We start from the raw sequence: 16,369 nt of genomic DNA on the forward strand, positions 1-16,369 counted from the left end.
TTTTAAATATAAGAACAGTTTTGCACACAGGGGCTGGACTTATAGGCTACGCACCGTCTTTACGCACGTTGGATTTACTTGCAACATAAGTGATTATCTATCTATATCTATCTGTCTGTCTGTCTGTCTGTCTGTCTGTCTGTCTGTCTGTCTGTCTGTCTGTCTGTCTGTCTGTCTGTCTCTCTAGTTAGTGAGCGCTATCTGTCTGTCTGTCTGTCTGTCTGTCTGTCTGTCTGTCTGTCTGTCTGTCTGTCTGTCTGTCTGTCTGTCTGTCTGTCTGTCTGTCTGTCTGTCTGTCTGTCTGTCTGTCTGTCTGTCTGTCTGTCTGTCTGTCTGTCTGTCTGTCTAGTTAGTGAGCGCTATCTATCGTCCACACTGGATGTGTGGACACATTGAATGAAGTTATAGCTTGCCTGTTATAGTGAGTTACTGAGTACTATAATCAGCTCGTTGTATGAAGTGCATGTTTTTGTACAAATGTTTTATATAAAGTTTTGTACTTATATTTGTATTAAATGTTTTGTACTAGAGACTAACTGTCCTGTTTCTTTGATGAGTATATCTGTAAGATTACCATGTCCATCTGCAGGTCACACTATTAACAGCACAGATTCTGCATTTTCCATATTTGCTGTTGGCTGTTTTTTTTTTTTTTACAGATTTGAAGTAATTCAGTTGCTTTCAGCTATTTATCTCTGCTTAATTGTAGTCCTGTGAATAATGGCTTTGTTTCAGAAGAGGTACGATACATCAAATCTGCCAACAGCATTCAGCAAAGATATTTTGACCTTTTGCATTATAGTGATCTTAGTGACCTTTGCACTTGTATTCATTCTTTATGACATTGCCGTCTGCTCATTAATTCTGACAATAGCTAAATTCTATACAATGGTCCTGGTTATTTTTCTGCAGTGTAGACTTAGTTACACCATCTTACTTCTACCATTACTGATGGCAAATATTACAAGTGACAATATTACAAATATTAAGAAAGTTTAATGATGAGATGGTTAGAGGTGGTGTCCTACCACCTACTGGTTTACAAGAGGTATAACATTAGGCAGTCATTTATTTTGTATTACAATGGGGTGAAATAAATGAAACATGAGGCTGCTTTAAAAAATATATTTATGAATTGTATTTAAGTGTTACATCGCACTATATTCACATATTAGGCTATCATTAGTGTTTGGTAACGGTGTCTCTGCATTTCTATAGAAAAGAGAAAATAGGCCCGGACCGTTGGCAGGTAATCCAGCCTGGCAATGACAGCGTGCTGCGGGTTCGACTCCCGATCCCGACGAGCTTTGCTGCGTGTCACCTCCCCATTTCTTATCAGTCTACTGTTCCTATCAATATAGGCAGAAAAAGACCACATGAATGTCTAATAAAAAAGGAGGAAAAATAGATTTTCCTGGTCAGAGCACACCCGAAGACATAAAGAGGACCTGACTCCAGGAAAGATTCGAACCATAGCCTCCCACACTGAAATCTGACTGCTTAACCACTACGCTAATCACCTACTGTTAATCTTGTGAAACTTTATGCTCTATATAATACAATTATCGGGGAAAGTGAGAAAAAATAATAATAAAGAAAGAAAATGCACGTAAGCTGTTCCCCCCCCCCCCCCCCCCCCTCCGACGTGAAGCCCCCCCCCCCACACAAATCCTCCACCTCCATAAACCCCAAACCTCACCCACTCCATACCCTCATGCCCGCAGCGGCGCAGCCTCTGCCCCACCTCTCCCGTGACGTCTGAGAAGGAAATTAATAATAATAAATAAAAATAATCCATTTGGGCTTTTCGTATTGTGAAACTGAAAAGGAAAACACCATGACGCCAATTTACTCTCTTTTTACTGAGAAGGTAATAAATCAAAATAAAATAATCCATTTGGGTTTTTCGTATTGTGAAACTGAAAAGGAAAACACTATGACGCCAATTTACTTCTTTAGTCCCAAAATACATAATGATAGAATGCAAAAGACAAAAATGAAAAAGCGGGCAGTTTTGACTTGATTTAGCGTTTATTAATTCTGTAAGGCAGAACGGTGAAATGACGCCACTTCCGTTTTGGATCCGAGTTCTCAATATGAAAAAAGCGCAAAGCAACACCTTATTCCTTCTTCAGTTGCACCTCAAAGAATGACAAAAGGAATGAGGCAAAACGAAAAAAGGGACCGCTTTGGTGTCGTTTTAGTGTTTCTGGGTTTGTAGAGTAAACATGGAAAAAGAGTCCTTTTTTGTTTGTTTGCTTTTGAACGAAAAACGGATATGGCTTTTTTGTTTTTTGAACTTGGCGTAGAAAAGGAATTATCCATAGGCCCCCTGACCATCTCCGTCCGCTAGATGGCGACAACTTCATACCGTTGCAACAAAGTAACAAAGTAGTAATGGCTCTGGTAACAACAGTACACTTCGAACGTTAGAAAAAACCCCCACCAACAAAACCAGTTTGATGGGTTTATGATAGTTGGGCTGGCGATGTGCTTTGGCTTGAATTCTACAACAATAAACAATGTACTATATACCGTTGTCAATCGAGGTTTGGCCAGGGGAAATTTTGGTTTTGGTAATAAAATAGCCTTTTGTAATCAAGAATAACATGTGCTGCTCTATTATTCATCTTTTGGAAATAACTTGCTGACTCCAGTCTATCTACAAACTCTAACCACCCAAACCCAACAGTTAGGATTCACTAGAACACCTGCCACTAAATCAAAGGCTTCGTCCCTTTAAAGCCACCTCTTTATTGTTAATACTAAAGTATGCTATATATTAGTCCTCCCACAAGCAATAAAAACAATGCTAGGTAATAGTTGTGTGAAATAGCACTTCCAGGATACAACAACAGCTCATTATCTTTGTACATTTGCAGGATAAAAGACACTCAATCACGACCACAGCAGTCCCTCCCCCTTCAGCACCACCAACTATACAGCCGTACACCACCAGACCAGAGGAAAGTATTGTCAGTGTTGTGAGTCCGTCTCTACAGCAAGACGCACAGAGATCTGCCTCCCGAGAGACTACAACTTTATTCACCGATGTGGCACATAGCCAGGCTACTGCAAGAGAAAAGGTTTTACGTTTCGTTTCGACGTTGACGAAAGTGGAAGGGATTTATCTTCTTCTGAGAGGAGGATTTATGATCGTGACTCGTGAGTAGCTAAAGATTGCAAACCAGCCAAAAGGGAAGGACATTCCCAACAGAGAGAATATACTTCCTTCTAGCTTTTTTTTTTATTGTCAATTTGTTATTCTCTCTATTTATTATTGCTCTCTTTTTTACTACTATTATTATTATTATTTTTTTTTTACCTATTACAACATATTGTAGAAATAATGAAGTCCAGAAGTTATGGAGAATTATATTCTACTGTTAGTTGATTAGATAGATACTGTATGTCACACAGCAACAACAACTATGGTTGAACCAGTGGGATTTGTGGAGGCATGGAAAGCCCAGTTCCCTGAGTCTGATCCCCCTTCCATGGAGCTGAACTCCCTTGGGGACGTTGAGCAGGAACTGGATAAATGTAAGACTTCCATCAGGCACTTGGAGAAGGAAGTGAACAAGGAGCGGTTTCGTATGATCTACCTGCAGACCCTATTGGCCAAGGAGAGGAAGAGTTACGATGGACAAAGATGGGGGTTCAGGAACAGGGGTTTGCTGCCCGAGATGAATACAGGAGGAGATCATACCAGTGGGATAGACAGATCCCACGCCAAGGAGGTGTCAGTGGAGGAGCAGCAGCAGCCAGGGACTGCTGAGATTGAGAGGTGTAAACGCCATCCAGAGGGTGTTTCTCCAGTCAAACAGCGAGGCGGTGGATCCTCACCCATCCATCAAGAGCCAGAGTCACCTGACATCCCATCCGGCACAGGCTCGGTGGCAGTACTGAGATCTAACTTTGAGCGCATCAAGAGGGCCAACTCTCACACTGCCGGGGATGGGAGAGGTTTGTCACTTATGAGCGGCCCAGAGTCAGACAGACCCTTCTATGTAAATATGGAGTACCATTACGAGAGGGGGCTTGTGAAAGTCAACGACAGGGAAGTCTCGGACAAGATCAGCACGCTTGGCTGCCAGGCTATGCAGATGGAGCGCAAGAGGTCCCTGCACTCGCTTCCAGGAAACCTGTCCACCGCCACGGGGGACATCGGTAAGGCCGTCCACAGAGGCCGGTCCACCGAAGGCCACAGTGGGTCCTACGATGAGATAGAGGTTAACCCACATTTCCTCAAAGACAATGGGGCATGGGGAAGTGTGGGGAAGTCCTCTGAGCACCAGACCACAGACTGTCAACCCTACACCAGTGTGTATGTTGGGGGACTGATGGCTGATGGGGATGCCAGGGTTATCCAGATCAAAGACCACACCTTGGAGGAGGATTCTCACCTTACGTGGCCTAGGCGGTCCTACTCACCCGGCAGTTTCGATGACGTGGGAGGTGGCTACACGCCCGACTGCAGCTCCAACGAGAACCTGACGTCCAGCGAGGAGGATTTCTCCTCAGGTCAGTCCAGCCACGTGTCCCCTAGCCCCACCGCTTATCATCACATGTACAGGGAAAAGAGCCGCTCGCCATCTCAGCATTCGCAGCAGTCTTTCGACAGCAGTAGCCCCCCCACGCCCCTGTCCCAGAAACGTCTGAAGCAGCAGGTAGTGGTGTCCGAGGCCTCCATCATCGGAGTCCGTAAAACGGGTCAGATCTGGCCAAGTGATGGGCACTCTACCACCTCCAGCCGGACCTCCCATGACAACAGTGTCCAAGGAGATATGGGTAGGTCTACAAGACAAGCCTCACACAAGTCTATATGAAATGAAACGTATACTGTAGTGTAGCTCTAAACCAGTGGTTCTCTAAGTGGGGTCCAGGGACCCTCAGGGTTCCTTGAGGGGGTACCAAATGGATCCTTACAGGTTTGTAACTCAGAGTTATGGGGGGTCCTTGAAATTAAAAAGTTTGAGAAGAACCACTGCTCAAAACTCTTTAATTTGTAGGAATAAAGACATCAATAATGTTCTGATGAGCAGAGATATGAACAGGGGTACATAAAACCACATGAAGGGCCCACTCTAATCATCCACTAAAAGATGCCTGTGCTTTCCCCTCTGACCATGATCCAGACTAAAGGCAGTGATGTGTTAAATGTACCTGCAATCTCTTTAATGAAATGGCTTTAAATGAAATCCCTATTTTTTAAATCTCACTTAAATCTAGTTTTTTTTTCCGAGGTAGGATTATGAAGCATTTTTTAATGCACCAGAAACGTCACAGCAACCCAGCCGGTTTTCTAGTTCTTTGAAGGGTACATGATTTGTTGACCCTTTGTAGACCTGCCTGTCCTCTCCTTTTCACTCCTTTCCCATTGCCCATTGAGTGGTGCAGTAGTGCTCTTTGTGGAGAATGGCTCTGATTGAGACAGTGGCTTCCCTCCGGGCATCTGCAGTCATTCGGCCCTGGCTGTCCACACAGAGTGTTTTCGTGTCAGCACACATCAGTGTTGTTGTCCTTGGCGCAAGAGTAATTAACTTAAAGGGGTTTGTGTAGCGTGATAAATTTAGGGAGGCTCTTTGTCAGAGGGGGGTTAGGGCAGGGGAAAAAAATCACTAAAAAGAGAATGAAGGGCCCAAATTGTGTCACGTGATCCCCCATCAAAAAATGTTCAGGCATTTGTGTTTCCTGTTGTTAATGTGTGAACACAATAGAGGAATCACTCATCCACAATGCATATTGACACAGTAACAATGTAACAATGTTAAGTGGGATAAGGAGTGCTAACTTATTGCTGCCAAGGGCATCGAGAAAGGCAGGCGTTGAGGGTTCCTCTTCTGCGAAACCATTTATCAAAGCAAATGATACACAAGGACCTGTGCTATTATTACTGTTTTTACAAAGCAGCCCAGAAGTACATACATTGTGTATTTCTTTCTATCATGTAATTTTCAGCTGTGTGAGACAGTGTGGATAGCAGGATTGAAGTAGAAAATAGCCTGTACCCTACCCTCCCCAAAAAGTGCTAGCTACTGTACTGTGGAGCAGATTAAGGGCACAATCAAAATAGACTGCTGTTATATAATAAGGTGATAGGAGAGCATGGTGTTTTTTTTTAACACAAAGCATACAATAACCACGCAGATAGTAAATAATATAATCAGCATGAAGATTAAGCTTGTATGCTTTTCCAGTGACCGTCTGAAATACAGAAATACATTAGATATGGGCCTGCCCTTTTCTGTTATGATGACATTTGTCGAATACAATTGTAACAGTGTTATATAATGTTATTTTTCTCTTCACTGCCTCACCTTTGCCAAGAAGAGAAAATAACTAGATATTCCACATCTCCAGGCAAAGATCAAAGGTACACATCACTACTGGTAGAATGAGTCAGGGAAGTACTGTTTATGTTGATTCTGTTTGTTTGCTTTTGAATGTTGCTCTTTAAATCTCATGGCACTGCAGAGCCTGGGGTGTCACGTTTGTCCAAATTGGGCATGCTGTTGCTTAGGTAATGGGACTGCCACCTCGTGTGAACCATGCCTTGTGGATTACCATAAATCTGGATTTGATGTCATAATAACATTACTGTGCACGTTGCTGCATCACAGCTTCGGCAAGGAGTGGTTTTGAAGTGAAAGAATTACAATAAAGTGCTCTCTGTTGTGGTTACTGACTTCTAGGGAGCTGTGGGAAAGTTTTTGCTGCCATGTTTGTCATAAAACATTTGCAGCACTCACTAAAATATATTAAATGTCCCCAGTAAAGTCAGCTTAACATCATAGTTTAAAAGGAGCTCTGTACTCTATAGTTATATAAGCTTTCTGTGACTGTTGCTTTATACAGAATTAATTAATATGTCTGTGGTTATATACAGTAACTAAATCAGGCTTTACATACACAGACCCCTGTACTCTATGTGCATGTGTGTGTGTGTTGTTACACATTGTTACACATGTTCATGGAATATCTCAATCCAATTAGACAGCAGAGAAATGACACAGTGCTCACTGCTGTTCAGCACCGTTGCCAGGTGCGTGGTATGGTGGCATGCTGCCAGGTGTGTGGTATGGTGGCATGGTCTGCCTGCGCCCAGGCAGTACAGACTCAGCATTAGCAAGAACCACTGACCTGCATAAACAAAGCTCCTGCTGTGCTGTCACCAACCCACTTTGCCAGACTACTCCCCTCTAATCGTTGCGAAATGGCCAGTCTAAAAATTGACACATCTCAAGGGTCTTTTATTTCTATGAATAGGAGGATCAGTGCCATCTCTTGGTTTTCTAGTTATCTAGGCCAGTTGTCAAGCCTGACTGTGAATAGAGCTGCTGATTAGCTGTGGTGGTCTCTAAGGAGGCCAACTCTATGATGGCTCTATATTGCCATAATTAATTATTGTCATGACATTGACATGCCTGTGGCCAGCGTTTTGCTGTTATTGAGACGAGTAGCTAAGGCAAGTGTCTGACTGAGCGGTAGACCGTTTTGTGCTTAATTAAATTTATACTTCATTGTATGGCAACATCGCTGTTGTTTTATGATGTAAAGGTTAGGTTTTACAGTGAGAAATAAAAATGAGCGCACTCTGGATACTTGATCGGATGATGGTGAAATGTCTTTCAGTCGTGTTTCCTTTGTGTAGGTAGGCACAAGGCAGGTCTGTCTGGGATCGCTTTGACCCATGGCTTTGACGCTAATGGAAAGTGTCTGTTTGAAAAGGTGATGAAGACTGTCTGAATGTCTGGCCTCCAAGTTCAGGTGATGATGTGCTGCCTCAGCAGTAGCCAGAAAAGGTACTGGCCCACACTCCTGGTTAATTGCAGACTCGTGAATATTTTAGGCCCCCTAAGGAAGTCCAGACAGACCTATGATTGTACCTGGATATCAACATCTGAGGTTTGGTGGTCGAGGAAATGAAAGAATGCAGCCTCTCCCTTTCCTAGAATAAATGTATGCCCTAGGCCTACATAAGGAAGTGTGTGTGTGTGTGTGTGTGTGTGTGTGTGTGTGTGTGTGTGTGTGTGTGTGTGTGTGTGTGTGTGTGTGTGTGTGTGTGTGTGTGTGTGTGTGTGTGTGTGTGTGTGTGTGTGTGTGTGTGTGTGTGTGTGTGTGTGTGTGTGTGTGTGTGTGTGTGTGTGTGTGTGTGTGTGTGTGAGAAAGAGAGAGAGACACCTGTCTCCCTATCTGGACGATATATAGCAGGAAAAGTGGAGGGCTCAGACAGAGGCCATTGGTACACCAGTCCAGTCATCATCAGCAGCTGCTGAAGGAGCACAGGGATGAATAGCTTAGTTGTTCTTTCATATCAGACACTTAGACAACAATGCCAGGTCACAATACAGCTGATATGTGAAGAATTCAAATTATGATCCTTCTCTATAGGCATCTCCTAGGCTAGGCCTAGATTTTCTTAAATGTATGGCTTAATAGAGGCCTTTTTTTTCTTCTTTTCATGTTTATGAGGCTTGCCGTCCTCCTCCGCAAGAACCCCACCCCCACACACCCACTCCCCCACACCCCGCTCAATAATCTTCCCTCGTGTTCAGCCTCACCCCCTGGTCCTGTAGTGTTTAACTCCCCTCCCATAGTTCCTCTCAAAGGGCTCTCTGTGCTGCTGGCTGGCTGGCCAAGTGTTTATGGAATGTCTCAGCTGCTCTCAGGGTGTGGGGAGGGAAACAGCTAATGAAATGTAAAGCACTGTATGAGTTCACCTCTCTCTTAACAACAGCCTGACCCCATGGACCTCGTTGTGTCACCAGGCAGCGGAGTTAGCTTTAGGCAAATGCCTTGAATGTACTCCGCGCACAATGACATCCTGATCAGTGTGACCCACAGGGTAATTGAAAATCTGTATCAAATTAAGGATAGAGTTTAAATCAGCTCATAGTACTGTACTTATATTTGATATCTTTTAACTTGGGCGTAAAGGTTGACCAACCTCTGTGACCAAATGTCTAGCCAGTCACTGATTTAAAAGTTAAAAATTAATAACGTTATTTTGAACCTGTGTTGCTGGGCAGATAATGGCTCAACCAAAACGAAAGCACATCATCAGGTGAAGCTGGTGAAACGTGCACTAATATTTAATGCTGGCCCAAAATGGGAATACATTATTTAACATTCATGGAGTTTCCTTGTACTTGTCATGTTGCTATGCATGCATATTAACTACTGTATGATCATCATTCATCTACTGTAGTCAAACAAGCTAATAATACTGTCTTTGTTTATGTTTTTCAATTTGCTACTTAATAGGTTATGGTTTAATCATGCCATTCATGCATGTCTAAAATGTAGACATTAGAATGTCTAGACTCATTCACTGGTCAAGTCGGACGCAGGTGTTGAGATGTGAATTATTCATTGGATATGACGGAACAGGACAACCGTGCCGCGGTGTATGTTTGCTTGTACCAGGTAAAATGTAATCATCTTCGCTGCCATCTGTCTCTGTGTAGGACATGCACGCACATGGACACATGTCTGTGTTTTGTGTTTCTGTAGGATCACAGACTGGAGTGATTATTGGGCTTTCATTCTCTTTTATGAAGGGCATTACAAGCACTACTCTGACCACCCTGAGCTATTTAGGCCCTTCTGATTAGTAGGTGTGCCGGGCTGGGGCGGCCCAGTTCAGACCTACACACGGCTCGGTGGCTGGCACTAATTTTAGGCTGTTCCACAGCAGATCAGAGCGGAGCGCCGGTGGGCCTCACTGCCTCTTTACAGGCCTCCGCGGTTTCTTAAGTGCCTCCCACTCTTGCAGACACTTCAGACGGGCCAGGATGTGCTGATGTTTGGTTGGCTAACGCTCTGTGACTGTTTGCCAAAACATACAGTCAAGTCTCCTTAGGTCGAGCCCCGATAATAGATTCTACGTTTTCCAAGCCTGGTTCTTGTCAACCTGGTGTCTGAAGCTTATGTCAGAGATGGAAAAAATAAACAACAACGTAGTGCTGACGATGAGGGAGGACTGCCGTGCTGACAGATCAGCCCAGCCTGTGATGGATGTGATGGAGAGTCAGAATCCCCTCCAGTAGTGGTGGGATTCTAAGTGTACTCTTTGTAGGCAAAGGACCCAGATGTCACCACCAAGTCAATGTGTAGTGGACCACAGATAAATCTATCTATAATCTTCCATTCGCCCTCTTATAAAGTGTGGAAAACTGCGAGGGCCAGGCCAGCCAGGGTCATCGTCAAGTCTGGTGTCTGAAAGCCCTTGTCCCCATTCTGTTCTACCCTCTGTATGGGCTCTTTCCCTTTGACCTCGGTCTCCCCGGTGACCATGCAAGTCAGGAAGAGAATCCATTTGCCGGAGCCATAAAATGGCACCAAACCTTTTAACAACATCACACATTGAAATATTCTGCTGCTTTTTTCGGAAGGTGCAACTTCTCACCAGATCCATAATATGCCATTAGAGAGGGGACAGAGAGACTATCGTTCATTTAGCCTCAGTATTGACAGTACTGATGATGTAAATGCCAATTTTACCCCTTTCTGTGCTGGATCAATAACATATTTGCAATTTTGACATTATTTTCGTAGCACTTTGTGATCTGAATTATTCCTGTCGGCTAAAAGCAATTGATGCTCCATTTTTAGTACATTTAATCAGGTGTTAGCGTGTCCAGATGGGCCGATTGCTGTCTGGGCCAACGGCGAGTACATCCTTCCCTTTACTGAAATGTCCTCTAGCAAACACTGCAAAGTGAAAGAAGTTGTGTTCATGCACGTGTGCATCATGTGAAGATGACCGTGTCATTAGAATGCTATTGACACAATCAAGCTTACTGTCTTAACTCTGAAGACATAATTGTCCATAAAAGGGTCAATATAACTTCTATCGTGATCTTTGTGTTCTGCATAATGTTACGCTGTGTGAGTCTGCATCTTGGAAGCGCCACATCCAAAGTTGCCAGCGTGGAATCTTTCACTTTCTTGGAAACTATGTTGGATGCACATCTGTCCATCTCTGTTTACTACAGCATTCATCTATATCAGTGAGGATTACAGGAGTAGCTTTCTGAATAGTATGTCTGTGTTTTCTCCTGACTGGAAGAATCAAAGGGCCAGTAGTTCTCAACTCTGAGAATCACTCTTGAGTGTACTCCGTTTTCTTTTCTACTAATCACTTAATTTCATTCACCTGCAAAGTAAAAGCCTCAGTGTTAATTTAACTCTGAGGACTTTACTGTGAGCCTCCCTAAAACTGTCCCAGACTGCATGGCTATGGAACCCAGCAGGACTCTGTTTTCCTCAGGGCTGCTGTTGAGCCTCTGGGCTTTAGGTTCCTCTATGAAAACTGCGGTTATGGCCTTCTAAAAACCTGTCTGTTAGTATGTGTTACAGGAAGAGAGTTTTCTTGATGATGAATTATTCTCCTGACATGGGCTTGAGTGCTTAGAACCAGTTGTTTGGCCATGTCCTTACACATCCTTGGATTCTATTCTTAGCTGGCTTTTGTGTGTTCGGCATGATGGTTGTGTGGGAAAGCAAAGGAGCTCCACTTAGAGCTTCAAAATAGTGCATCAGAGAGTGACCTCTACGAAACCTCATTTGAATTCAGCAGTCTGAGACGTATGAACAAATAGTCCATCTAAAGTATCGTTTTGCTAGATATTGATTTAAAAAAAAATATATATACATAAACAAAGCAATAAAAAAAACGAAATAATTTGGTTATCATTTTGTTTATTTACTGAAAGCATTTTAAATTTGCAATGTTGACATGCCAATATTCTGATTATGAATTATTGTGAAACCTAAAGTCACATTATCTAACATTAAGCAAGCAAATAATTGTGAGGGCTAAGGCTAAAGCTCATTGGCATACAGTTTAAGTCTGGAAAAACACAGCATTATAAGTTCAGAGATAGCCAAGTGAAATCTCCCACTGATCCGTAGCTCCTATAGCTCACCCTAAGCTATCTTATGTAATATCATTAGAATGTATTTATTAAAGCTTTATTGCACAATTGAAACCATTTAAAGCTGTAGCTTGGGTGTGGAACCGAAAGTATAATACAGTAGGAACAGTGAATGGCCAGTGCTACTCTATCACCATCCATCCATTTAAAAAATTTCTAACGTTTGAAATAAACTTCACAGTTACACAATTACTGTGAAGTGCCAAGCAAGGAAATGTTATTGTCTCTTCAGCTCTGCAGAGTTATGCACTATTTTAAAATCCAGTGTCTGCCAGCTGTGACATTTCTTCCAGTACAAATTGATTTTCTTTTGACTACGGGGTTGCTAAGCATCTCCACGTGACAGCTAGCCAAAGTTTTGACTTTGAGTTGAGTTTGTAAAAGTCACACAAACCATGTTTGCGTTGGTTGTGCAAACATAGTTTGTAAACATTGAGGTAAGACGGGCCTGTTTTTATGAGTTGTGTTGGCTTATGTAAATTGTCAAAGGCTCTTTTGCCATGTAAGTCAAACTTAAGAACATTGCTGAATGTGAGTGATTTTATATGCTCAAATTTCCTATGGGAAATTTGACCATATACTTCCTATGGGATGTGTTTTTGTTAGGCATTTCAGAGGTAGTTCTTGGAACAGTAATGCCAAGCTTTCGGCCAGATGACCTTCATCAGAGCAAAGGCTATACCCTCATGAAGGTCTTCTATTAAGAAACTTGCATTGATCCAAGTGTGCAGAAAGTCCTTCTCTTATATACTTTTCAGTTTCCGAGCACCTTGGCCCATCCTACAGTCTTGAATGTGGGGATTTTATTTTTTAATTTGAAAAGTAAAGGTAGAATTCTTCAAATTAGAATCATATGGAATCGTGTGTGTGTGAGTTTGTGTTAGAAGTGGGAGAGGGAGGTGTTTGGGTAGAGATGACCTTGTGCAGAACGCCTGTTTCCGCTATGAAGCTGATGAATTGCTGAGCGTTCTGGACAGACCTGCCTGGACACTTCCTCACCAACAGTTGGTGGAGCAGCACAGCTAACTGAGAATCTATTGTACTAAACACTTCTTTCTCACAGTCAAGCATGCTCTCTGCATGCATGTCAAGAAGGCAGATGATGGAAAAGGAAACATTTTCGAATCCCTACATTTATGACCAAATACAGTTTGGATCATCCCCGCTCATTCCTGTGTGTAGCGTGTATATTGAAGCTTTGTTTTAGTTTTTTAACTTTTGTGATGGAATGAGAGGGGGGTGTGTGTCCACTGAAAAGAGGGGGGTGGGGGTCTCGTTTTTCTGCCTGTATGAGAGAGGATGTGTTATTCATCCAATTCCATGGCTGATGTATAATCTCACAGGAACACAGAGCGGCCTTTCACATGGACTTCCCCTGTGCTGTGAGGTCTGTCTTGGACTGCTGTAGTCTCTTCCTCTGGTAGTCACAGCTCTGGTGTGCATTCTCTCTGTCTCTCCCTCACTTTCTCTATTTGTTTCTCTCTGCCTCTCTATCTCTCATTTTGCTCTCTAGCTTTTAGAGCCCGATCATCAGTTTTCGCCGATATATCAGCCATCATATTGACAATTATGCAGCCGATCTGTCCAGATTTTTGACCTTTTAAAATTCATCAAAGATGGCAGATGTACAAGCTCACACCGTGTCACGATGTGTCACATTGTGAGCTTGTAGAGCAGCTATCTTTTTATGTTTGATTAGGGCTGAATACATTCTTGTGTTATTGTTTGCTTGTTCATTGTATAATTAAATATACTTACGTAATTGGTGTTTAATATACTTTATAAAAAATTTGTCCCTATCATAAAGTTATTTTTATGTTTAAAGTTTTGTTTGCTTAAGTTAAATGTTAAACTTTAACAACATTTTGCACTTTTTGACAACATATCGATCAAAACATTGGTAATTGGTGGTCTAGGATTGTTTTCTCTCTACACAGGGACCCATTTCTATCTCCCCTGGCTTCTGGAATCCTCTCTTTCCTGTTTTTCCATGCAGTGGTGGTGGACAAGTTTTGTAGTCTCTTCTTAGCATACCAAGCCCCACAGTAGACAAATAGCCTATCCTTGTTTTTATTGCTGGCTGTTGAGATTGCTACATTTGTGTATGTGTCACTGAGTTCCCATACTCTGAACAGTGACAGTCAAGATAATGACGATGCTCAGAGCCTGTTGATATACATCTATGTGAAAGATAAAGACAACAAGACGAGTTTGAACATAGACATTAGACCTCTCCCCCCTTGTCTAAGTTGAAATTCCACAAATACTGATGATGCCTGCTTTCTGAGCTCTACAGTACATTACACCTTACATTCAGACATTTTACTGATGCACTTATAGTAGGCTGAGCCAATTGCAATAAGCTTAAAATCCTAGGTTGCCAACATTACAAGGAACTAGTCTGATTAACCACCACTGCCATTTTCACCATTTTGAAGAGAAATTGAAAGAATTGATGAGTTCGATTAACCACTGCACCCCTACAAGGAACTCAGCCTAAGCATTATAAAGACGCTCTATCTATTTTATTGTAGGAGTCTAGCCATCTGGACGAGAGTCTGTCTGTATGTCTTTCTGTTTGTTCGCTGGACCAATAAGCGCCTATTTATTTCCACATTTTTATACTTAATGAAATATGCAACTTTAATTTAATAATGGAAGCACAATGGGGCGCTTATTGGGCTGAAATCTTGCCCGTATTTATTTATGATCTTTTATTGTATTTCATCTACAACCTGATCTTTGCTACTGCAATGAATGACTGTATACGACTGTCTGCTGACAGAGGGAATGTAAAATAGTGTTGTCAGACAGCAGAACAACACGGTGCTAATTTCTTAGGCTTATCCACTGCCACAAGTCCCTCTGTGTTTGGCACGGTCTTAGCAGTCCATTTAGGCTGGTTGAAGCTTTAGGAATGCCAAAGTAGATAAACAGACACATGGCACTGAGCGATGCTCTGCTGTGTGTGTGTACTTGTCAAATGAATGATACAAAGAACACAGTGTGTTGTATACTATATGTATATTCAAATATATTAGTTATTGTCAAAGTATATAGGTCTTAATGGATTATTAAAGGTTTAATGGTGGTTGTTTTATGACGATCGAATAATAGCTATAGCTGATCATAGTTTTATTTTATTTTATGGATGTGCAGTATAGCGCTTTGGGATGAAACAAAGCTTGTCCCCAGTGTTATTCCATGTACTGTGTGAACTCATCTCGCTGTCTGCCTGACTCTGTGTATGACCTTTGCCCTTTGTCGGACCGCTTCCCCCCCCAGAGCCCTCCTACAGCGGGACCCCCCCTTCCTATGGCTACGACCTGGACCAGTCCGAGGAGCATCACCCGAGGCACCACGACCCCCTGGCCTTTGGCGCGTCCCCCAGCTCCTCGCCACGCCTCCGCTCCAAGAGCCGCAGCAGGCGAGACACTCAGTCCTCAGGGTCCCTGGAGTCCACTCTGTCGGTAATGTTACTGGGTCAAATGCTGTCTGACGTGTCACTGTGTCTGTGTGCAGTTCACAGCGCTGTCGCTTCCTGATCCTGCTGTATACCTCACATGTCCAGCTCTCTGCGGCTGTGTTGTCCTACATCGGCCTCTGTGCTCTCTGCTCGAAGTAGACTCAAAATGGCCGAAGTGCAGTAAATATACACAATAAAATGTTATTATTTTTATTTTATTTGTTTATTTATTTATTTGTTTCAAAGATATTTTGGAGGGCTTTTTCTGCCTTTATTGATAGGAACAATAGACTGACATTTTTTAAGCCTTTATTTGATTAATGACACAGAGCAGACAGTCTGGCCGACCGGGGGTCGAACCGGGCGGGGACATGCTGGAGAAGGCATTTTGTAGAATGTACCCTAACTGTTTGGTTATTGGGTCGCCCATCAGTGTTAATTTAACTCTGAGAGTGAACAAATGTAGCCAAATTATATTTGTACACTCTTTGAGTTACAAATGTGTTAATTAACACTGGAAGTCTCATGATGGCGTTGACACACAGACTTTCTGTATTGACAATGTAAGACTTTCGCAGTACAGGAGGAGGAACTCAAATACAGTAAAAAAAGAACAGTGCATGGCATATTTTGAACTTTTTGTATTTTGTACTCCTTGCTAACCGATTTCGGGGCTAGCTGGGCTCGTCTTGTGGTCACCTGCAGTAGGCTAAAGATAAGATTAGTTTTTACTGCCGCTAGCAGAATGACAGAGAATAACAGTAAGATCAGATAACGCAAGGATTAACAACTGTAAGACCAGATAACGCAAGGGTTAACAACACTGTATAAGCTATGGTAAAACTCAATATTAAATACAGTACTGGATACACAGGAAGGGCACTGGTTTTAGTTGGATTCCTGAAGGCCTAGAAACTGTTCAGAGTAGGTGAATAGCTAGTGATTCTCTCTCTCCCTGTCC

The 16,369-nt window shown here is 42.6% G+C and overlaps 1 protein-coding gene across 1 annotated transcript in view; it reads left to right on the forward strand.

Moving 5' to 3' along the window:
* The first annotated feature begins 2,997 nt into the window (after window positions 1–2,997).
* The window catches only part of LOC308089271 (breakpoint cluster region protein), a 35,579-nt gene continuing 22,207 nt past the window's right edge, over window positions 2,998–16,369 (forward strand). The window contains exons 1-2 of the mRNA XM_080433895.1: window positions 2,998–4,791; window positions 15,228–15,412. Of these exons, the coding sequence (XP_080290021.1) occupies window positions 3,432–4,791; window positions 15,228–15,412 (1,545 nt within the window). The 5' untranslated portion in view covers window positions 2,998–3,431. The remainder of the gene's footprint in view (window positions 4,792–15,227; window positions 15,413–16,369) is intronic.

Source organism: Gymnoscopelus braueri (assembly GCF_963280865.1).
Source record: "Gymnoscopelus braueri genome assembly, chromosome: 7".
In the NCBI taxonomy this organism is placed as follows: Eukaryota; Metazoa; Chordata; class Actinopteri; order Myctophiformes; family Myctophidae; genus Gymnoscopelus; species Gymnoscopelus braueri.